Source organism: Mustela nigripes, chromosome 8 (assembly GCF_022355385.1).
Source record: "Mustela nigripes isolate SB6536 chromosome 8, MUSNIG.SB6536, whole genome shotgun sequence".
Lineage (NCBI taxonomy): Eukaryota > Metazoa > Chordata > Mammalia > Carnivora > Mustelidae > Mustela > Mustela nigripes.
In genome coordinates this window covers 21,630,098-21,651,072 of record NC_081564.1, presented here as the reverse complement: position 1 = coordinate 21,651,072, position 20,975 = coordinate 21,630,098, and the positions used below count along the sequence as shown (strand labels likewise).

Sequence of the window (20,975 nt, the reverse complement as noted above, 5' to 3'; positions counted from 1 at the left end):
CCAGGAATCTGATCATGTCACAGGCCTTTTCCTGTATGACAAGTTCAATGCTAATCATGAATAGTGGGCTTCGCACAGAGGGTTAGTATTATTCATGAAAATTATGACTCCACATCCAGAAATAGGGCAAAACTGGCCTAAAATAGGCTGGTTGTATCTCCGTCGAGTCCACTAGGCAACTACCAATGCCTCTTCCTTCAACCAGCACAGGAGTTTTTCTCAACTACATTAATCAGACACTCAAGGAGCACAATGTTCTGCCAGACTCTCAAAGTCTGAGGCTCAACTAGATGGGGAGCCCCGATGCCCACAGGGTGAATGGAAGGGTTTTCTAAAGAACCAAAGCCAGATACTTACTGTTCCCTCCCCAGCACCCCCCTAAATCAGGTACTCCCCAGCTCTCGTTCCCAACCTCTGTATGCTTCCCTGCCCAGACCATTTCAAGGCCAACTTTAGACATTTCGAGAAGACTACTAAAGGGCCATAGAAAAAGGAAATGATATTTAATTTTCCTTTTTTGGAAGAGTGAGGTACATCCTGCAAATATTAGGAGTGAGGGGGTACTACATGGGTTGTATCATTTTTCCGTAATTCTCTCTTCTGGAACTTAGTTTCAGTGACCACATGAGTCCGCTACCATTGGTCCAAATTATATTTTATAAATGCAAGTTGAGGATTATCTTTCCAAATAAAAGCGGCCAGATTGAAATCCCCTCCTCGCCATTCCTGAGAGAATGACACAGGCTAGTACTAAAAGACTATCTTTGTGTAGAACAAATGGACCGAGGAAAATCTGCTTTCCTCTCCCCCTGCCCCTTTCTTCTTTACATAACTAGAGCCAAATGAGATGTTTTTCATTTTAAAAATTTGGTTAAGCAGACTGAGCAAAAGCCCATTCTGCTGGTCTTTACTGTCTTTTCAATTTGGGGACTGAATCAAGGCATACTTGGGTTGGAAGGAGAGTGAAGCCAGGGCCTCACTGCCAGGCAATGGTCTTATTTGGAAATTTGTAACTTTTGGAAGGTGAGAGGTAGGGCCTGCAGCACCCCTTCCCCATGAGGCAGCAGAATTCAGACTGCTGTGGTGGGCATGAGTGAGAGGTCCCAGGTCCCCCACAAACCTCCATATCACTCTATATACATAGCCTCCGGGGCTGAGGTGTGAGGAAGTGTGGTGACGGATCAAGTGTGGTGACATGATAAGGAGTAAGGGGAAATAGTATGGTAAAAAACAACCCAGGTAGAATTATTATGAAGGAGCTGTCCTTTTCCTCAGCTCTAGTAACTGAGAAAACCTGCTCCCTTGGCATATTTAAAAAGATATTACGGGGCACCTAGGGTGGCTGTCGGTTAAATGTCCAATTCTTGATTTTGGCTCAGGTCATGATCTCAGGGTGGTTAGATCGAGCCCTGCGTCAGGTGGGAGCCGGCTTAAGTTTCTCTCCCGCTGCCCCTCCCACCCCTCTCTCTCAAAAAAAGAAAGAAGAAAAGATCAGACAAACAGTACATTAGTACCAGCTTCCAGGGCCATTCTCGTTTGGGCTTCTGTACTTCAAAACTACCATATATTCTACCTTGTTTTCAAGTGTCTTCCTAAGAGTCCCTAGCACACTGCATGTTCCCTGAGGGTCAGGGTATCCTTCTGCCTCTGTGTCTTGCATATAATAAACATTGCATATAATAAACACAACTTATCTATCAAGGGAATGGGGGTCCTGAGGCAACCAGGCCCTCTATTTCTGAAACGTCTCAACAAGAGAAAGGGAAAATCCCCAGCCCAGGATGGCTTCACCTTTCACCTGCTTCATGAAATCCACCTGCCTGAACAACCTGCTCTCTGGCAGTGGCCTTCCACTCTGTACCCTCAGTGCTAGTGTCCTGAAACCTTAAGCGGGCGCGTTAGAGCCTTACTCTGACAAGCGGGAATCTCGCAGTACTTCCAGTAGACTCCGTCCTCGTGCTCTGCCACATAGCACCAGGGGCTCACATCTCCATCTGGATTTCTGTAGGGGAAAGGACACATAAGTAACATTTGTCATGTTGAGTCAACTCACTTTTCAGGTTTACCAAAAAGGAATGCATCAGCGTCTGTGTTATTTGCTAGTAATTAGTATGTATTGGTATTGGTATTGGTATGTACTGCCTCTTACAAAGAGAAAAATGCGGTGAGGGGGTGTGCCTGGCTGGCTCAGACTGAAGAGCATGTGGCTCTGGATCTCGGGATCATGAGTTCAAGCCCCACATTGGGTGTAGAGATTACTTAAAAAAAAAAAAAAGAAGAAGAAGAGAAGAATGGTAACGCTACAAGAACAAACTCAAGGGCACCTGGGTAGCTCAGTCGGTTAAGTGGCTGCCTTCACCTCAGGTCATGATCCCAGGATCCTGGGGTTGAGTCCCACATCAGGCTCCCTGCTCAGCAGAGAGCCTTCTTCTCCCTCTCCCTCTGCCTGCCACTCTGCCTACTTGTGCTCTCTAGCTCTCTGTCAAATAAATAAATAAAATCTTAAAAAAAAAAAAAGTCTTAAAAAAAAAAGAACAAACTCATGCACTCTGACATACAATTCAGAATTTGGGGGTAAGGGATGTGTGTGGTGAGCAAAGGTTATATAATTTTACAAAGATTCATGATAGTGTAACCAGGGCAACTGACCAGAGAACAAATCATGCCAAGCAGCACTGGCACCTTAAGTGTGCACACAGTGAAGCCCACGGTGGAGTGCACAGGTGCTCTCAGTACTGTGGATAAGAATGTGAGTGAGGGGGCGCCTGGGTGGCTCAGCGGGTTAAAGCCTCTGCCTTCGGCCCAGGTCATGATCCCAGGACCCTGGGATCGAGCCCCGCATCGGGCTCTCTGCTCAGTGCAGAGCCTGCTTCTCTCTCTCTCTCTCTCTCTCTGCCTGCCTCTCTGCCTAATTGTGTTCTCTGTCAAATAAATAAATAAAATCTTTAAAAAAAAAAGAATGTGAGTGAGCCCAGGGGCGCCTGGATGGCTCAGTTAAGCGTCTGACTTTGGCTCAGGTAGGTAGTGATCCCCTGACCTCAGGGTCCTGGGATGGAGCATCGCATCAGAGACTTGACCAGTTCTGTGCCAAGCCTCTGTAAGGTGGGGAAGCCTCCTTCTCCCTCTTCCTCTACCCTCCCCCACTTGTGTTCTCTGTCATATAAATTTTTAAAACTTTACATTAAAAAAAAAAAAAAAAAAAAGGATGCGTGATGCCTGGGTGGCTCAGTGGGTTAACTGTCTGCCTTTTGCTCAGGTCATGATCCCAGGGTCCTCGGATCAAGTCCCACGTGGGGCTCCTTGCTCAGCAGGGAGCCTGCTTTTCCCTCTGCCTGCCGCTCCCCCTGCTTGTACCTCTCTCTCTCTGACAAATAAATAAAATCTTAAAAAAAAAAAAAAAAAGAATGTGAATGGACACCCATGATCAGGATGGCAATTTGGCAATTAAAGCCAAAGGTCCAAAACATATGCAAAGCTTCTTTACCAGGCAATTTCTCCTTTAGTACTTTAAGTAAATCTCTACTTACAAAGATGTTCATCGTAGCATTTTTATAATACAAACAAGTTAGAAACAATACTTAAGGATTGGTTAAATAAATGTTATATCCATATAAGGGAATGCTGAGCAGCTAGTAAAAATGCAGTGTAAAGACACATTTATTAATATAAAAAGACATCCACATGTCTTGTTAGTTTATTTTTTTTTTAAGATTTTATTTATTTGACAGAGAGAGCACAAGTAGGCAGAGAGGCAGGCAGAGAGAGAGGGGAAGGAGGCTTCCCGCCCAGCAGAGAGCCCGATGCGGGACTCAATCCCAGAACCCTGGGATCATGACCTGAGCCGAAGGCAGAGGCTTTAACCCACTGAGCTACCCAGGCGCCCCTTGTTAGGTTTTTTTAAAGGTAGTTTGAAAACACGGTGGGTGACACAGTCCCATCATTTGAAAAGAGGTATTCAGGAAAGGATATACATCAAACCCCTGAAAGTATCTCTGGAGCATGGGACTATCAGTAATTAAAAAAATTTTTTTCCTTTTCTGATTCTCTTTAATTTTCTATTTCTTCTAGAATGAACACTGGTTGTGTAATTTTTAAACAATAAAATAAAATTCACGTGCTACAGAATCCACTGACAAGCTTTCACTAACATCAGGCTAGTTGGCACATGTTTGACACAAGTGGGTCCTATTCCTCCCTCAAAATACTAACTTCTCAGAAAAATCTGAGGAAAACTAAGCCTAAGAGTTTCAGTCAGAACATGCAATCCTGTGATCCTGGTACCAACTTCTGATGCAGCACTAATATTTTTTAAAGGCTGATTTCACATTTCTAAAATGCCCTTGAAGGTCTTTTCAACTCAAAGGCACCATGACAATAATGGGCCATCCTGCTGTAACAGACCCCAAATGGCAAGGGTTACCACACACGCACATACACACAGAAAAGCCTTGCCTCCAAGCTCCCTTTCTTTCGACTCAGAACACTGGAAACCCGACACGCCGGTTAGGCCGGAAATGGGCATAAAGACCCTGCAGCGGGAGCTCTGGAGCCACCCCTATCAGGCCCAGAGGGATAAGCCTATTGTGGGGCCCAGAAGATAAGCCTCCCGAAGCACAAAGGGTCCTTTCATTTTCTGTGCCCAAAGGCAGGTGCCAGCGCCAACTCTGCTCTTCCCTGTCCGTCTGCCTTTGCCTCTAATCCAGATCCATCGAGCCCAGAGAAGTGCATTCCCATCACTCGCCATCTCACAGACATCTCCACTGCGATGGGTCTGGCACCCGAGCACAAGACAAACATGGTGTCGGATGTCAGCTGAGAAATCAAAGCAGGAGAACTTGTACAAAGCCCTTTTTTAAACAGAATTTGACTGTCATCTTCCTCCCTCTATTCACTGTCCAGCTTTGATGTAGTATTTGGTGAAGACGTTAGAAAACAACTGTTTATTATCAATGTCAAAACCATTCTGAAAAGCATCCGTATAGCTTAATAAAGAATAAGCAAATTCATCTTGGATTTCGCTGCCGAGCTAAAACAAAAGGCATAGACCTGCTGATGTGATGATAATCAACATTTCAGCCTCCCTTTTTTCTGAAGAAAAATCTGGTAGTTCAGGTCTGGGACATTCCATCAAGTCAAAGGAGAGGCTGCCTCTGGCCAGGGCTGAGAGGAAGGCAGTCATGTTGTGCCCCCCAACCCCTGCTGCTCTCCCAGTGGAGAACCATGTGCACTTGTGGGAATCTGTGTAGGGCTGGGTGCTAATCCATGTATGAGAAAAGACTTTCTTTTTCATACAAAATAAACCTCTTTGGAAATTTAAAATTTACCTTAAAGTCAGACTTAAACTTAGGAGCTCTTCTGAGAAGCCATGCTTGAAAGAAAGCAACAGAATAATAGCATAAACTAGTAGCCCTCTATCAAGAGGCGCTTTGGAACAAGACTATAAGTAACTATTGTAAAAACAAACAAAAAACCTCTAAACACTGGTTTCTCTTCCTAAGAGAAGGAAGGAACCCAACTCTTTCTATGAGTAGCAAAAGGGACGGAAATAAACCAGAAATGGAGTGGGGTTAATTTCCTTAATCATGCAAAAATGATCTTAATGAATATGTAAACCTCTGAAAACAAAATGTAAAAGAATGACTTCATGAGCGTGTGTAACTTTAACAATAAAATGCAACATAGCAAAATGTGAAGTAACATGGATTGTTACCTCTGGGAACTGGGTGGGGCTTGCTGAGGATTTTAGGGGAAAAAATGTCAAAAGATGACCTTATTTAAGCAATATTTATCTGTAGTTTTTGAGATTTTGGAAAGCTTTTAAGATTTTTATAATAACAACTAAAAAATAATGCAATGGTGACTGCAGGGGAATGGCCAGTTGGAACAAATTAGAGCAGAGGTGAAGGAAAGAGCTGCAGGCACAGGGATAACCTGGACAACAGGCCGGGGACTTTAAGACACCCACAAGGGTCCTGGAGTGTTAGGAAAGTTACATAGGGAGAGCAGAAAGTAAACCATGTGGTCCATGCAAGGCAGGTATGAATACGCTGGCTCAGCAGGGTCGACAATGCCACAGCTGAGATTCCAACATCTGGTAGAACCAGGGACAAAGCATGAGACTCAAAGAGTAGCTCGGTGAACATTTCTGCCTTTGCACCTGTCCTTAATACTAATTAATTCGACACAGTGCTGAACCATGAGTCACATTATCAGGATCTTGAGTATAAATAGCTTAAATGTAGCTATCACCAAAAGTGCTTAGAATCTTTCTTTGCTCTTGTCCCTATAGACCAGCGTCTTAACTTGCTTTGGATCACTGGTAACTTTGCGACTCTGATCAAAGTTATGGATCATATCTGTGGAAAATCTCTAGCTGAAGCGTCTTGGATCTTGGGTGAGGAACCCCTGTCAGAGTTAGACAGAAGGTAAACACCAAAGAAAATCTTATTCTATGGAGAGGAAGGAAACAGCACAAATCTGATGGTTGCAGCTGCTCCTAGGGCAAGGCTCTCCTGGACTGGCGGGAGGTGGGATAATGTAGGGCAGCTTCCTTTACTCAGAAGCAGAGGGAGGCTCGGGCCACAGGCGGTGCTCTGTTTGACCACCACATTCACAGGAGCTTAAAAAGCTTTGCCATCTGTGTATTGTCCACTGGCGCTGGGACCAACTAAGAAAGCCTTTCCCAAGAGATGTGTAAGTGATCAGACAGGAAAGCAGAGCTCTGAAAACCTGCATCAAAGCAACCAGAGTTGAAAAAAGAGTGGTAGAGAGAGAGTATGTGTGTGTGTGTGTGTGTGCGCGCACACGCCACACACACACACACACACAAAAGCAAGGTGTGGGAGGAAGATTTTTAACATAGTAACAAGAAAGGCCTTCTGAGTTGGTCAAAAGGAGACAAAGAAGCTTTCCATAGTTGTGAGCAAGGTTGGAAGGGACTGGAAAAGAAGGCCAAAGATTTTTTTTTTTAAGCACTGTGTGGCCCCATCTTACCTGCAGTAGTTATGCTCGCCTAGGCCCCCCTCCCCATTGGGGTATTTCAGAGTGTTGTATGGATGCTGGAAAGTCTCGTTCCAGAACAGGCATGGCTTCCCGCCTTGAAGTGCCGTCCAGTTCTGCGTTCCCCTATAATCTGCACCATTGGCCGTGAAACATTCTAGGAGAAAGAAAAGACAGAGCAAACTAATTTTCTGGCAACAACCATAGTCTCCTCCCTCTCTGGTTGATGTTTTATTTGTTTTGTTTGGACCCAGCTGGAAATGGATAGTGTCTTGCTAGATCCTGGACACCGCGAAGTTAACATTGCTGGGGCTGAGTAAATCTGAAATGCAGTCCCCTTCAAATGCAAGGCTAGTCTTGGCACTAGCTTGCCTACATACACTTTACAGATACTCTTCCCCTAGAGTATACAGATCCCAACTCGGATATAAACAGGGAGCTGAAATGTACTGAAGCCCATGAAGTGAACCAGGAAACCCCTAAATCTGGGAACAGTGGGTAGCAGCCATCACAAGGAATTCTGGGTGCTCGGAGGGGGTCACTGGTCTCGCCAGTGTCTCTGTGTGGTAACTAGAACCAGGTCACCAGCTGTACGTGAGTTCTCCCCTACAGTCTGAAAGGCTGCACTGACACTTGGATTTAATAAGCCCATCGGATACAGCAACGCTTTGGAATCCCAATCACACAAGTCTGGGAATGACTCACATTCCCTGGTAATGAAGAACAGTCCTCCCCATGCTGTTTGAGATAGAGATGCAATGGAACAGACAGTCAACAGGAGGGAGCGGGGGCCAAGTTGGCATTTTGTCTCACCTCTTTCTGAAATTCCTCCCTACAAGACACACTGAATGTCATCTCAGGTCCATTTAATAAAATCACAAAATCCTTGCAGGTGCAACAATGTGCTTCTAAAATCTGCTTCTCAGACTTTGGGGGGATGGGAACTGAGGCTGATAGGATTTCCCCCCACATATTGCATGCATTAAATTCACAGAGGTTCATGAGAAAGGCACAGTACAAAGAGCAATTTTTAAAAATTAGCTTAGTTGAAACTGACAGATAGAAGTACTTCAAACACTTCTTTAAGATGTATCCCTCGGAACCTGATGATCTGGGGGAGCTGACATTCTCCGCTTGCTTGCTCCCCTGCCCCTGGCACGCACTGACCTCTAACTTCCGGTATGAAGGACTCTCAGCGCTGTCTCCTGTTGCAAGGCATGTGCCTGTTCCAGCCTACACATGTGAACAATATGAGCGCATCTACATTCTAGGAGCTACATCTTCTAATATTTAAAATCTACCCACAGGGCGCCTGGGTGGCTCAGTGGGCTAAGCCACTGCCTTCGGCTCGGGTCGTGGTCTCAGGGTCCTGGGATCGAGTCCCGCATCAGGCTCTTTGCTCGGCAGGGAGCCTGCTTCCCTCTCTCTCTCTCTGCCTACCTCTCTGTCTACTTGTGATCTCTCTATATAAAATAAATAAATAAAATCTTTAAAAAAAAAAAATCTACCCACAGACCATCTCACTTCCTATACCCCCTTCCTCCCACTATCTGAGCTTTTCTTTGCCTGGAAGAGCACGGTTTTATGGACAGCCAAAATAACCTGGAATTCCAGGCTGCACAGAACATAACAGTGACTCATCATGTTTGGTGTGACATCCATATGCCACAGCCAGTACGACTCATCAGACACTGAAACAACCGCTCTGCCCAGAGTGTGCATAAATACAAAATGCTAAAGGTCATTCAAGGAGGCAGCTCAGTGTAACATAAAATACACTGAATGGAGAGGCTAAGCTCTAGTTTCTTGTCCTGGACCTGCTGCGGGCCAGCTGTGTGACCTTGGACGAGTCACTGTCACCCACGGCACCACTAACACATAGTATTTCACCGTATGCCGAGCTCTGCTCTAAATGCTTCACAAATATCAACTCCTTACCAACCTGAAGTAGAGGTCTCAGTATCCCATTTTACAAATGTGGCCACTGGGTCACTCAACTATCTTTCAGTGCCCCTAGAGGACCTCTTCAGATCATCCTTGCTTTCTCTGTCACTTCCCTCACCACATTTCCCCCTCATCAGCAAGTCCTGTTGACTTTCTTAAAATATATACCCCGAAACTGCCCTCTCCTCTCCATCTTGGGTGCCCCCACTTTAGTCCCATTCACATTCAGAGGACAGTTCAGCCTCGTTCAGGATTCACAGCCTCACTTCTGTCCTCTTGCAACACATTCTCTGCACGGTGCTCAAAGTTCCCAGGAAAATATGAGCGCTGGGTACAAAACCCAAACCCTTCATCCTTGCCTGCTAAGCCCCCAGCCTTTACTCTCACTGCACCCTGAGCTCTTCTCCTAGTCACTCGCCCGTGCTCCTGCCACATTGGCCTGCTTCTAATTCCGTAAACACACCATGCTATTTCCTGCCCAAAATGTTCTTCCTCTAATACCTCCCAGGGCCGACTAAATGTTCACTCCTCAGAAAACCTATCCCTACCATCTCCACTCCTACTTTTCTGCATTTAGTCTAGTTTGCTTCATAGCATTTATTATCACTAGAAATATACATGATCTGCTAGATAGGGAGGGAGGGAGAGAGAGAGAGAGACTCTGTGCATGCGTGTGTGTGTGTGTGTGTGTGTGTGTGTGCGCGCTCCAAACCCTATCCTGACTCATGGATTAGAATGGGACCTGGAAACTGTATTTCTAAAAATCTGCTTCAGTGCTTCTGTTAAGTAATTTGTCTTGGGAACCATTAGACTAGATGATTCTAAGAGCATCAAGCCAACCCTTTGCCCATTGCTAGAATTTTAATTGCTGCGTGCAGATACATCTTTTACTCCTATCACAAGTGGTTGGGGAGTGGCCCAGGAATCAGAAATGCCGGCCAACCAATGGAAGCCTTAGCCATAAAGAACAATTTGCAGGACAGTGGGGTCAGTGTTCCCAGAGGCTCAGATGACTTGATTTGTAACACAAAAGAATGTGGTGGCCATCCACACCTGTCAGTCCTCTTGAATGGGGATGAGGAGGCATCTGAAAGAGCGAATGGCAAAATGTAGGCTTCTTTGCTTCAGTCTGTTTCTCCTAGACCCAAATCTTATTCTCATTGCATTAGGGAAAGTGAGGCAGCGTACCACATTTTATGATTTTTTAAATGGATTTGCCCAGTGCATATCAATTATGGACAAAAACAAGAAAAACAAACTTGAACATTCTGGATTAAAGTGACATGAGCATTTTGATTTCATCAGAAGACCACGGGGGGTAATGAGGACCCCTTCTCCCTTACTGTCTACTGCTAAAAAACTGACATAAGCTTTGGCTAGATAAACAAGAAACGGCTTAAACCAATAAGAAATAAAATATCACATGGCCAGCTGTATATTTAGGCATTCAGTGAAAGGGAATGAGCAAAGGTGATAGATCTCATGTCTAGCATATTCTTAATTAACTCATTCAACAAATATTTATTCAGTACATACTATGTGTCTGGCACTGTTCACAGCACTGGGGCTACACTGGTGAACACACGGCAGTCACGGAGCTTACATAGTAACAGGGGGGCCACGCTCATAACAAACCAATCAAATTCACATCAGGTAGTGAGGAGTGCTGAAAGGAAAAACGGAGTAAGGGGATGGAGATTGAATGGTGGGGGTTCTATTTTAAGGGGGGGGGTGGGCCAGAAAAGGCCTGGAGGGGAGGGGTCATTTGAGCAGAGATATGGTCAAAGGGAGGAAACAAAACCATCTTAAACGTGTGGGGAGAGCAGTATTGGCAATGGGCACAGTGAAGAGGGGACCCCTGCGGGCCCCAGTGTGCCCAGCAGGTCTGGGGAACTAAAAGGCAGCTCCTCTAAGCGGGAGTGGGTGAGGAGGGAAGAGGAGGGGGAGGAGAGAGACAAGGCCAAGGACACACAGGGTCTAGAGCATTATATAAATCAGATTTTGGCTTTTGTTCTGAGTGTGAGGGGAAGCCAGTTGTGGGTTCTGAGCAGAGAAATGACATGATCTGACTTATCTTTCAAAACCACTGTTTAAAAAAAAAAAACACAAAAAGCCATAATAACAAAAACAAAAACAACTGTCTAGCTGCTGGGTGGAGAAAGATATCTGGAGAGGCAGGAACTCATTGGGAACATCAGTCAGGTGGTTACAGCAGAAAGATGAGTTAGAAAAGATGCCCTGGAACAGGGTGGCAGCCGAAAGGTGGTGAGAAGTAGCCACATTCTGGATATGCTTTGAAGGCAGAGCCAAAAGTATTTGCTGAGAGAAAGAGAAGTCGAGGCCCACTCCAAGGACATGGGCCTGAGGGGAGACTCCATTTACTACAATGGGGAGGCCTCAAAAGGGGCAGAGTACTTTGGGTGGAACAAGGCTTTGGCTGTGGATTGGTTAAGTCTGAGACACCTTTCAGAACAGTGGGTGGAGATACACAGGAAGCAGATGGCTTGATGAGCCTGGAGCTGAGGAAAAGGGCCGAGCGAAGCTGGCTGGAGCTAGAAGTGTGGCAGTAACGGCGCAGATGTGTGGAGAGAACAGGGTTACCGCGGGTGGAGAGAGAAGACATCTGGGCCTGAGTCCGGGGGCCCTGCAACATTTCAGGCAAGGAAAGAGGAGGGTCTGGCACTAATGAGTGAGAAAGTATGCCCTGGGAGGTGGGAGAAAAGCTAAGAAAGTGTGTGCATCTTGGAAGTCAAGGGAGAAGGTGTCCTGAGCAGGAAGGAATAATAAACTGTGAACACCGAGGAAACTTCATTTCCTCATTTTCTCTGGCCGGATCCCAATTACCTCATAGAAGTCATCTGTCTGACCCTATCTCTCCATCGGAAAACTCCAAATGTTTTGTTGTGGGGACTTAATGAAAACAGCCCTTGAGTTAAACATAAGCCTGACAGAAATTTAGTAATACAGCAGAAAATTTCCTCAATGAAGCTGGCATCAAAGCACCGAGAGCACTAATTCCACCCTTCTAAGTTGGTAATTCCTTATCTTTCCCCCCCCGTCACCAAAATCCTCCAAAGTATGGCATATGACATTTATTTTCAAAATTGGAGATGCTAATTTTATTGTAATTCCTTTGCTGATAAGTGGAATCACATTAGGGTAAATCAAATCCCTGGTTGAGAATCTTGAGGAAATGGTTTTGTGCCAACCAACTATTTTCTGTAGGAAACCGGTACCCCACGCAGGCCTGGCAGTAATTTCCATGGTGGTAAGATATGCAGGTAAAGACTCCGCCTTTGGGTGAAAACTTGGTACTCCTTCATTGCTAAGAAAAGCTAGCTGGAGCTTTCTCTCATAAAGCTGTGACTGTTTGTTATGCTTAGAATTTTGAAGGGTTGGGTATAAAGAAAAGCCCTGATGCTATATTCTAAACTTCAATATTTATGCCTTCAAATCTGGAAGATCTCATATATTCACATGCTATATGTAAAAGTATTTGAAGATTTCAGTAATTTAGAGGCATGAGCTATAGAAGACCTAGAAATACTTCCAAAAAATAGTCCCCACATTACAATTCTCAAACTCAGGTCTACCTCTTGGAGAATCACTTGAAAAATAGGGACCTGCACCCCAGACAAATACCACATACACAACAGTTACAATTTCAGAAGTGCTCATGGAACCCTTAAACTCTTCTCTGCAGCCCCAAGATCCATTTAGCCTAAGGGCCCCCTAAATGAGTGATATCTACAGAATACACACAGGCACACACACACACAGAAATGTATAGGATTGAATATTTAATCTCAAGGGTTATGAAATAGTTTAAATTGAATACTGTTCTGCCTGAAAAGCTTCTAGCAGCAGTGTGGCAGAACACGGAAAATACAGTTAGGAGCTGGACTCAGGTTTGGCCTGTGGTTTACAAGCAACAGGCATTCTGCTAACCTCTTTGAGCCTGTTTCTTCACTTGTAAAATGGGGGTTAGGTTAACTACAGCTCAAGGCAACTGGAAGAATTGGAGGATGTGCAAGTAAAATGCTCTAGCACAGAGTAGGTCCCCAATAAACTATTACTATATAATTATAAAGTTTTTTAAATAACCAAATTTATTATAAATTTGAGATGATCATGATCATATATTTCATTCTGGTCCATAAAAACAGTTACCTATGAAAGGCAATATAACATGAGTAGATAGGCATATCATCCTGTTTTAATCGTATATATTTTTTATGATTTTATTTATTTATTGGTCAGAGAAAGAGAGAGAACGGCAGGCAGAGGCAGACTCCATGCTGAGCAGGGAGTGTGATGCAGGACTCTATCCCAGGATCCTGGGATCATGACCTGAGCAGAAGGCAGATGCTTAACCGACTGAGCCACCCAGCCATCCTTATAATTCTGCTTAAAGTTATCAGGCTGGGGTGCCTGGGTGGCTCAGTGGGTTAAAGCCTCTGCCTTCAGCTCAGGTCATGATCTCAGGGTCCTGGGATGGAGCCCTCCATTGGGCTCTCTGCCCAGCAGGGAGCCTGCTTCTCTTCCTCTCTCTCTGCCTACTTGTGATCTCTGTCAAATAAATAAGTAAAATCCTTAAAAACAAAAACAAACAAAAACAATAAAGTTTTCAGGCTACCAGGGGCACCTGGGCGGCTCAGTGGGTTAAAGTCTCTGCCTTTGGCTCAGGTCATGATCCCAGGGTTCGGGGATTGAGCCTCTGTTCCACAGGGAGACTGCTTCTTCCTCTCTCTCTCTCTGCCTGCCTCTCTGCTTACTTGTGATGTCTGTCTGTCAAATAGATAAATAAAATCTTTTTTTTTTAAAGATTTTATTTATCTATTTGACAGACAGAGATCACAAGTAAGCAGAGAGGCAGGCAGAGACCGAGGGAGGAAGCAGTCTCCCCATCGCGCAAAGAGCCCAACTCGAGGCTCGATCCCTGGACCCCGGAATCATGACCTGAGCCGAAGGCAGAGGCTTTAACCCACTGAGCCACCCAGGTGCTCCTAGATAAATAAAATCTTAAAAAAAAAAAATAAAGTTATCAGGCTACCATCAGGATAGAAAATATATATGGTGTGAGTCCTGTGCTGAATCCAAGCATTCAATGAATAAAAGTTAAGAAAAAAAAAAAAAGGTATAATGGAGCAAATAGATTTTTTCCTAATCATAATTTCAACTGTAAGTGTATTTAAAGTTTCTATGTTCTAATGAATCATATCTGTACTTGGAGCGCCTGGATAGCCCCAAGTAAGTTGGGTGTCCAATCCTGGTTTTGGCTCAAGTCATGATCTCAGGGTCATGCGACTGATCCCCCAGTTAGGCTTCATGCTCAGTTTGGAGTCTGCTGGAGATTCTCTCTCCTTCTACCCCCCCCCCCGCTCACATGTGCAAGCAATTCAAAATAAATAAACATGCACAGTATTTTTAAAGTTCATGTTTAAAACTGTTAATGAGACCTTCTCTTAAAATAATTAAAACTTAACATATATGAGACAACGGTAGGAAAGCAGCAGTTCGTTGAAAAGACATTCTATTCCTTGACAAGATTTAATAAAGTTGAAGAGTATGTTCTCAATGAGGCTCTATAACTACATCATTCCTAATTATACTACTTGTCTGAAACCATACTATTGAGAAACAGAAAAATTTTCTCATACTGAGTTGAGAATATTCCTAGTTTTCTGGTGGAATTACTAGTTGGATCTCTATCTACAATGTCTGTGAGAGTCACTGTTTTTAATCTATCAAAGTCAAGTGTCTCAAACTCAGTATCTCTAGTGATTCTACGTTGGATGAATTCACCTGGTTTTGATCCAGTTTGGAATCAACATGAATTAACAGACTCTAAATTTAATTATGGCATCTTAAAATAAGACAGCAGAAACCATTTTCCAATGGGACTATCTTCTGTTCCTTTAAAGATGTCTCTAAAATTTGGTAAATGGGTAGAATTATAGAAATACAAGGCTTACGTGGAAAAAGTTCCTTTTAACATTTAGAGGATGACCCAAGAGTGTTGTCAAATGTCTGCTCAACACACCTACTACTCTGCTGGGTTCCTAGTACAGACTGGTGTCCAGTGGGAATTTGCGGGTACATCTTCAAAGCTCATGCTCCTGGGAAAAACTGCCTTTGGACACAGACACTCAAATGCACTACAGGAATGCTCATTTCAGTTATGTGGAACCCTGAAGTAAAGAGTAAAGAGACACATGACCGTGGGAAGGCAGTGGTTCCCAATGTTTTCCTAGCCCAACACAGCTGAGGTAAGAGCAGTGATTCCCACGATCATTTAGACTGAGGTTATCGGATCTAGACTAGAGAGTGCATAATTTGGGGAAGTGGGTCCTCAGCATACACAGTAAGTACAAGAAATCACTGGAATAAAGAGGAAAGGATACTAGATAACCAGCTGACACTGTGTGGATTGAGAAAATCACCTGGACACTTGGGGCCCCGCTTCTTCACCAGTGAAACAATGAATGGGGTTTGAGACAGATGGTCTCAATGTCCCTTCACTCTAAACTCAAATTTCAAGATTCTATCATAATGGAACTGAAGTTCAAAAGTCTATGTGACTGGAGAGCACTGATGGCTCAAAATCTCTTCCAAGCTTAAAATTCTCTAATTCTGGGGCACCTGGCTGGCTCAGATGGTGGAGCATGTGACTTTTCATTTTGCCGTTGTGAGTTCAAACCCCATGAGTGTAGAGATCATTTAAAAATAAAATCTTATAAAAATAAAATAAAATAATATAAAATTCTCTAATTCTACATGTCTCTCTAATGGAAGTGACAGTTCTATGGTTAAAACAAAACAAAACAAAAGCCTCACCTCCGATGTGGACCCTGAACCCATCAAAGAGGTACTTAAGCAGTCTTTTTCATTAGAAGAAACCACATCTTCGACAAATAAATTACAAAGAAAAAAGAAAAACAGGGGGATCCTATAGGTTAATAGAGACTCTTATCACATCCTCTAAATGTACCTTGCTTAAATCCTGAATTAAACTGTGAAAGAACCTATGAGTCAACTTGGAGAATCTGAACACTGATTACTGATTGGATATTTGATAACATTAGGGAATTATTGTTAGTTTTGCTAAGTGTGTTGAAGGTAATGGTACTGTGACTATGCATTTGAGAAGAGTTCTTAACATTTAGAAAGAGATACTGAAATACTTAGAGATGAGATGATCTATCTGAGATCTATTACAAAATAATCTAGTTGGGGAGATGAAGCAGCAAATGAAATAATATTGGCCTTGGCTGATAATCATGGAAGCTGGGAAATGGATACACGGGACTTCCTTATGTTCTTATATTTTTGCATGTATTCTAAATTTCCCATAATAAAAATGTGTTAAAGGATACCCTGAAAACATGTTGCTTTATAATTAATTTACCTTAGTTCCTTTTCAAAAAGTATAAACAAACTCAATCGTTGCAAATTCCGTCATCTAAATTCAAGATAGATATACACATATTATGTTCTTGGGCTATGTATTAACAGTTGAAATGACCATAGAACAAGCTGTACTTTTGCCCAAAGTAGAATTACCATAAAAAGAATCACTCTAATTTTTTTTTTTTAAATTCTCAGGAGGACGTTTTTTGTGTTATTTGTTTGTTTGTTTGTTTTAAAGATTTTATTTATTTATTTATTTGACAGAGATCACAAGTAGGCAGAGAGGCAGGAAGAGAGAGAGGAGGAAGCAGGCTCCCTGATGAGCAGAGAGCCCGATGTGGGGCTTGATCCCAGGACCCTGGGACCATGACCAGAGCCGAAGGCAGAGGCTTTAACCTACTGAGCCACCCAGGTGCCCTTAGCCCATGAGTTTCTTGAGCATCTCACTCATCTTCGTATCTGCACCAAGAACAGGCCACTCAGAATGTGACTGGCAAATGTTAGCCAGACGAAGGAAGTAGGTATATGGGGGGAACTGAGGTGAAAATGTACTCCAGACATAGTCAGAGTGCCCTGGTTTCCTCACCAATTGATGCCTCTAGTCTAGCAATCATATACAGATTTCCTACTTACCTAGGAATGACCTATGAGAATATGAGAAGTTCCAGAAATTGGTAAATCACGTACTTGAAAATCAAATGCTTGCTGTTTAAACCAGAGCAATTGCTATTAAAAGGAAATTTACGGTGAAGCCATTTGTAATAGGGAATAATCAACCTCCTTTATAATGAAAATACACATTTTTTAATTCTGAGTTTGCTTTAAGCAGGAGACACCTGGCACAAATCTGTACTTTGCCTCACCATCCCTTGACCAACCCTATTTCATACTGTCTGAAGCTCTCAGTATAAAAGGAGATACAACAAACTTCTATATAATCCAGCTTCTGGACAAGTTTCATCAGCATTGCCTGTGCCCTATTGTTAATTTCAGATAGCAAGAAAGTTCCCATACAATGGAGCCTTGGAGGGCAGCCAATACTCCATGGAAGCCAGGCTGTGGGCTATTTAGCTTCCCTTGGTTGATATGGGATGGCCAAATAACAGGAATTCTTGAGATGGGAGCTGACTAGTAGGTCAACAGCATATCCCTAGAGCACATCTTTAAAGTAAAACCTAAAGCAACAAAGTAATAGTCTTTTATGAATTGGCACAAGGACGAGTCCTAGTCAGGGATACTGGGCATATAGTAGGCATGTGATAGGCACTTGTTACTTGGTCCCAAGATAAAAAACATGATTCAAGTGACAAGTTTCAGAAGTTCTGGACAGAGAGACAGTTTTGGGCGGAAGGAAAGACTCAGTGTAGTACTAACTTATAAACAAAAACAAGCAGAAGCTGTCATGTCTAGTCAGCCAGGGCAATAAGGGTAGATAGTGACCAGCAGATTGATTTCATAGTCAAAGGTATAAACTTTCCCAGATCTAGAGCAGGGTTGCCAGATTTAGCAAATGAAAATATAGGATGTCAGTTAAATTTGAATGTCAGATAAACGACAAACGCTTTTTTAAGGTAAATATTCTTTTTTTTTTTTTAAAGATTTTATTTATTTATTTGACAGAGAGAGATCACAGCAGGCAGAGAGAGGGGAAGGGAAGGAAGCAGGCCCCTGCTGAACAGAGAGCCCGATGCGGGACTCGATCCCAGGACCCTGAGATCATGACCTGAACCGAAGGCAGCGGCCCAACCCACTGAGCCACCCAGGCACCCTAAGGTAAATATTCTTAAATACTACATAAGACAGACTCACACACACAAAAATTACTCATTATCTGACATTTGAATTTAACTGACTATCTGGTATTTAATCTGGCAATCATACTCCAGGGAGAGCAGAAACATATTGAATCTCAAATGTCCTTAAGCCACTTGGGTTTCCAAATCACCACCCATAGAAATGCTTACTTGAGAACTCAGATATGGATAATGAAGAATCTAAGAGTGAAACAAGATGTTGATCAGAGATGCCTCTTCCTAGGTCACAGTGAAAGGAAGGACAAAAGAATAAAACAGTTAGGAATGGGGTTGCTCAACCCTAGCACTATTAACATTTGGAGTTAAACAGGTCCTTGGTTGGGGGACTGTCCTGCATACTGAAAGATGTTTAGCAGCATTCCTGGCCTCTACCTGCTAGATGTCAGGAGCATATCCTACCCCACCCCACCCCACTCTGATTTGTGACAATCAAAAATGTTTCCAGATAATAAAAGGCACCTGGGTGGTTCAGTTGGTTAAGTGTCCCACTCATGATTATGCCTCGGGCTCTGCACTCAGTAGGGAGTCTGCTTGGGATTCTCTCCCTCCCTCAACTCATGATTTCTCTCATGTGCACTCTCTCTCTCAAGTAAAACAAATTTTTAGGGGAGCTTGGGTGGCTTGGTTGGTTAAGCATCTGACTCTTGATTTCAGCTCAGGTCAAGTGCTCAGGGCCGTGAGACTGAGCTCGGGAGTTCGGCTCCATGCTGGGTGTGGAGCCTGCTCATGATTCTGTCTCCCTCTGGCCCTCCCCTGCTCTCTCTAAAAAAAAAAAAAAGTTTCCAGATATTGCCAAATGTCCCCTGGGGGCAAAATCTCCTCCAGTTGAAACCACTAAAGAAACGAAATGATCAAATAAACAGAAAGTGTTATATCTATTAACCAGTGGTCACATAACAAAAGATTCTTCTCAAGGGAGAAAGTCTCAACTCGCCCTGGGCCCCCTTAAGCCCACAATAAGGACGAGAGGCCTAGTCATTTCAGCTAAGACAATCAAAAACCCTTCATCTGCCGCAAGTGCTAGAGAAGAACCTTTGGTGAGCCAAGTCGATGGAGCTCTGCGTGGCTACGCACACATCACAGCAAGCAGGGCGTCGTATCCAGCCTTTGAAGACGTTGCTTTTAAGTTAACCTCCCTTCCAACTAAACTTTTTCCAAATCTCTTCCTGCCATTTGGAAGTTGAGTGATTCTCAGCTGAAAAGGCCTGTATATACGAGGTGCAGATGGCGGCAGTTACGGCCCTCACCAGATGCTGCAGTCTCTAATTTGATTGAAAGGATATAATTAGACAACAGAAACACTTTAATGAAAGAGCAAAACATGGAGGGAGGGAAGGATTGAAGGCCCTTAACTGATGCCAAAACACCCACCAGTAATAGAGGCTTTGAGTCTGGGGCAAGGGAAGGGGAAAGCCCCTTAAAAGGACAGTCCCCATCCTGTTTATTTCCCCATAGACATAGGAATAGGGATTTTATTATTGTAGATTTCCACTGTATTTTATGTGGGAACAATCTGATTAAAACCAGAAGAGTCTTCGGAAGAACATCAAAGAAAAACAAATATGGCTTCTGTGGTCATTATTAAAAATATTTTCACCAGCCCAATAATCTTCTTTGAAGATGAATTTTTATAGATTGAACAGCAGCAAGCAATTTACATACTGTGATGGCACTGGTTAATGACCGCTACCATTGTGGAAGAGGACCACTTGGTCACCATGTTGTCACACAACTTTAGGCCACCAAGGAACATGGACAGACATTTAACATATCTGTTCGGAAGGCACAAAGAAATCATGTAGAATGAGTCCTACATGCTGATGCTGCAACCATTCTGAATCATCTTTAAAAGTTGCTTATGCTGTTTTTACTTTTTCCTAGCTTCCAAACTTTGAGTGTTGAGTAGACTGTTCTGGTTCTAACCAAGAATCTAACCAAACTGAAAGAAATCCAGCCCTCAAAGTCTAAAGTTGCTAATGTGGTGTGACACTCGGGTTTGGAAGCGGCTGCAGCCTCCTCAGCCCACTAGAAGCAGGGCCCGCCCTTGTGGTAAATTGAACAATAAAAGTTTAATGCTTTGGCGACTTGCCAAGGATTAAATCAGTGGCAAGAGAAAAAGCCGGGGCTAGCAGAGGGGCAGCCCCTAGAGGGTCCTGTTATATGGGGAGGAATAAAGGCAACCTTGCATGTTAGGTGGCCTAAAATCTTCTGTCTGCCAGGTGCTTTGTAGCACCTCACTTCATTTCTCTTCAAACTGTTGCAAGTCTGGGGTGCCTGGCTGGCTCAGTAGGTGGAGCATGCGACTCTTGATCTTGGGGGTGTAAATTCAAGCCCCACACTGGATGTAGAGATTTCTTAAAAATAAAATCATAAAAAATAAAATTAAAAAAGAAAGAAAAAACAACTGTTGCAAGGCCAAGCAAGGGAGATGTTTCCCTAGAAAGACGACCAAAAGGGGGTAGAGTGGGGTGGGCAGAGGTCAGGGAGCAAGGAATTTCCTTACAGGAGAAAGCAAATTTCTGTAGAGTGGTTATTTTGGGGAAGTATGGACACCCTTTTGACATATCCACAATGGCCTCTTTCCTTTCTCTGTTCAGTCTGAACCCAGAATAATGTCTCAGAAGTGAGGTCTGGGGAAGAAGCCACTGCCATCTTGAGAGGAAGACACGGAAGACAACAGAGAGAGGAGGGAAAAACAGAGTGAACTAGGGGCTGCTCCTATGGGTCTAATACTTTTGGGTTCCAGCCAGACTCTCCAGGTCAAACTGAATATGGAAGGAATGTCAGTCATTGTTCTGCCCCACTGAG

General features: G+C 43.6%; 1 protein-coding gene across 2 annotated transcripts in view; it reads right to left on the bottom strand.

The window, feature by feature from the left end:
- The window catches only part of KREMEN1 (kringle containing transmembrane protein 1), a 67,343-nt gene that overhangs the window by 41,231 nt on the left and 5,137 nt on the right, over window positions 1–20,975 (bottom strand). For both annotated transcript variants that reach the window (XM_059408742.1, XM_059408743.1), the window contains exons 2-3: window positions 6,994–7,156; window positions 1,911–2,002 (exon numbers count right to left, since the gene is read on the bottom strand). In XM_059408742.1, coding sequence (XP_059264725.1) covers window positions 1,911–2,002; window positions 6,994–7,156 — 255 coding nt within the window. The remainder of the gene's footprint in view (window positions 1–1,910; window positions 2,003–6,993; window positions 7,157–20,975) is intronic.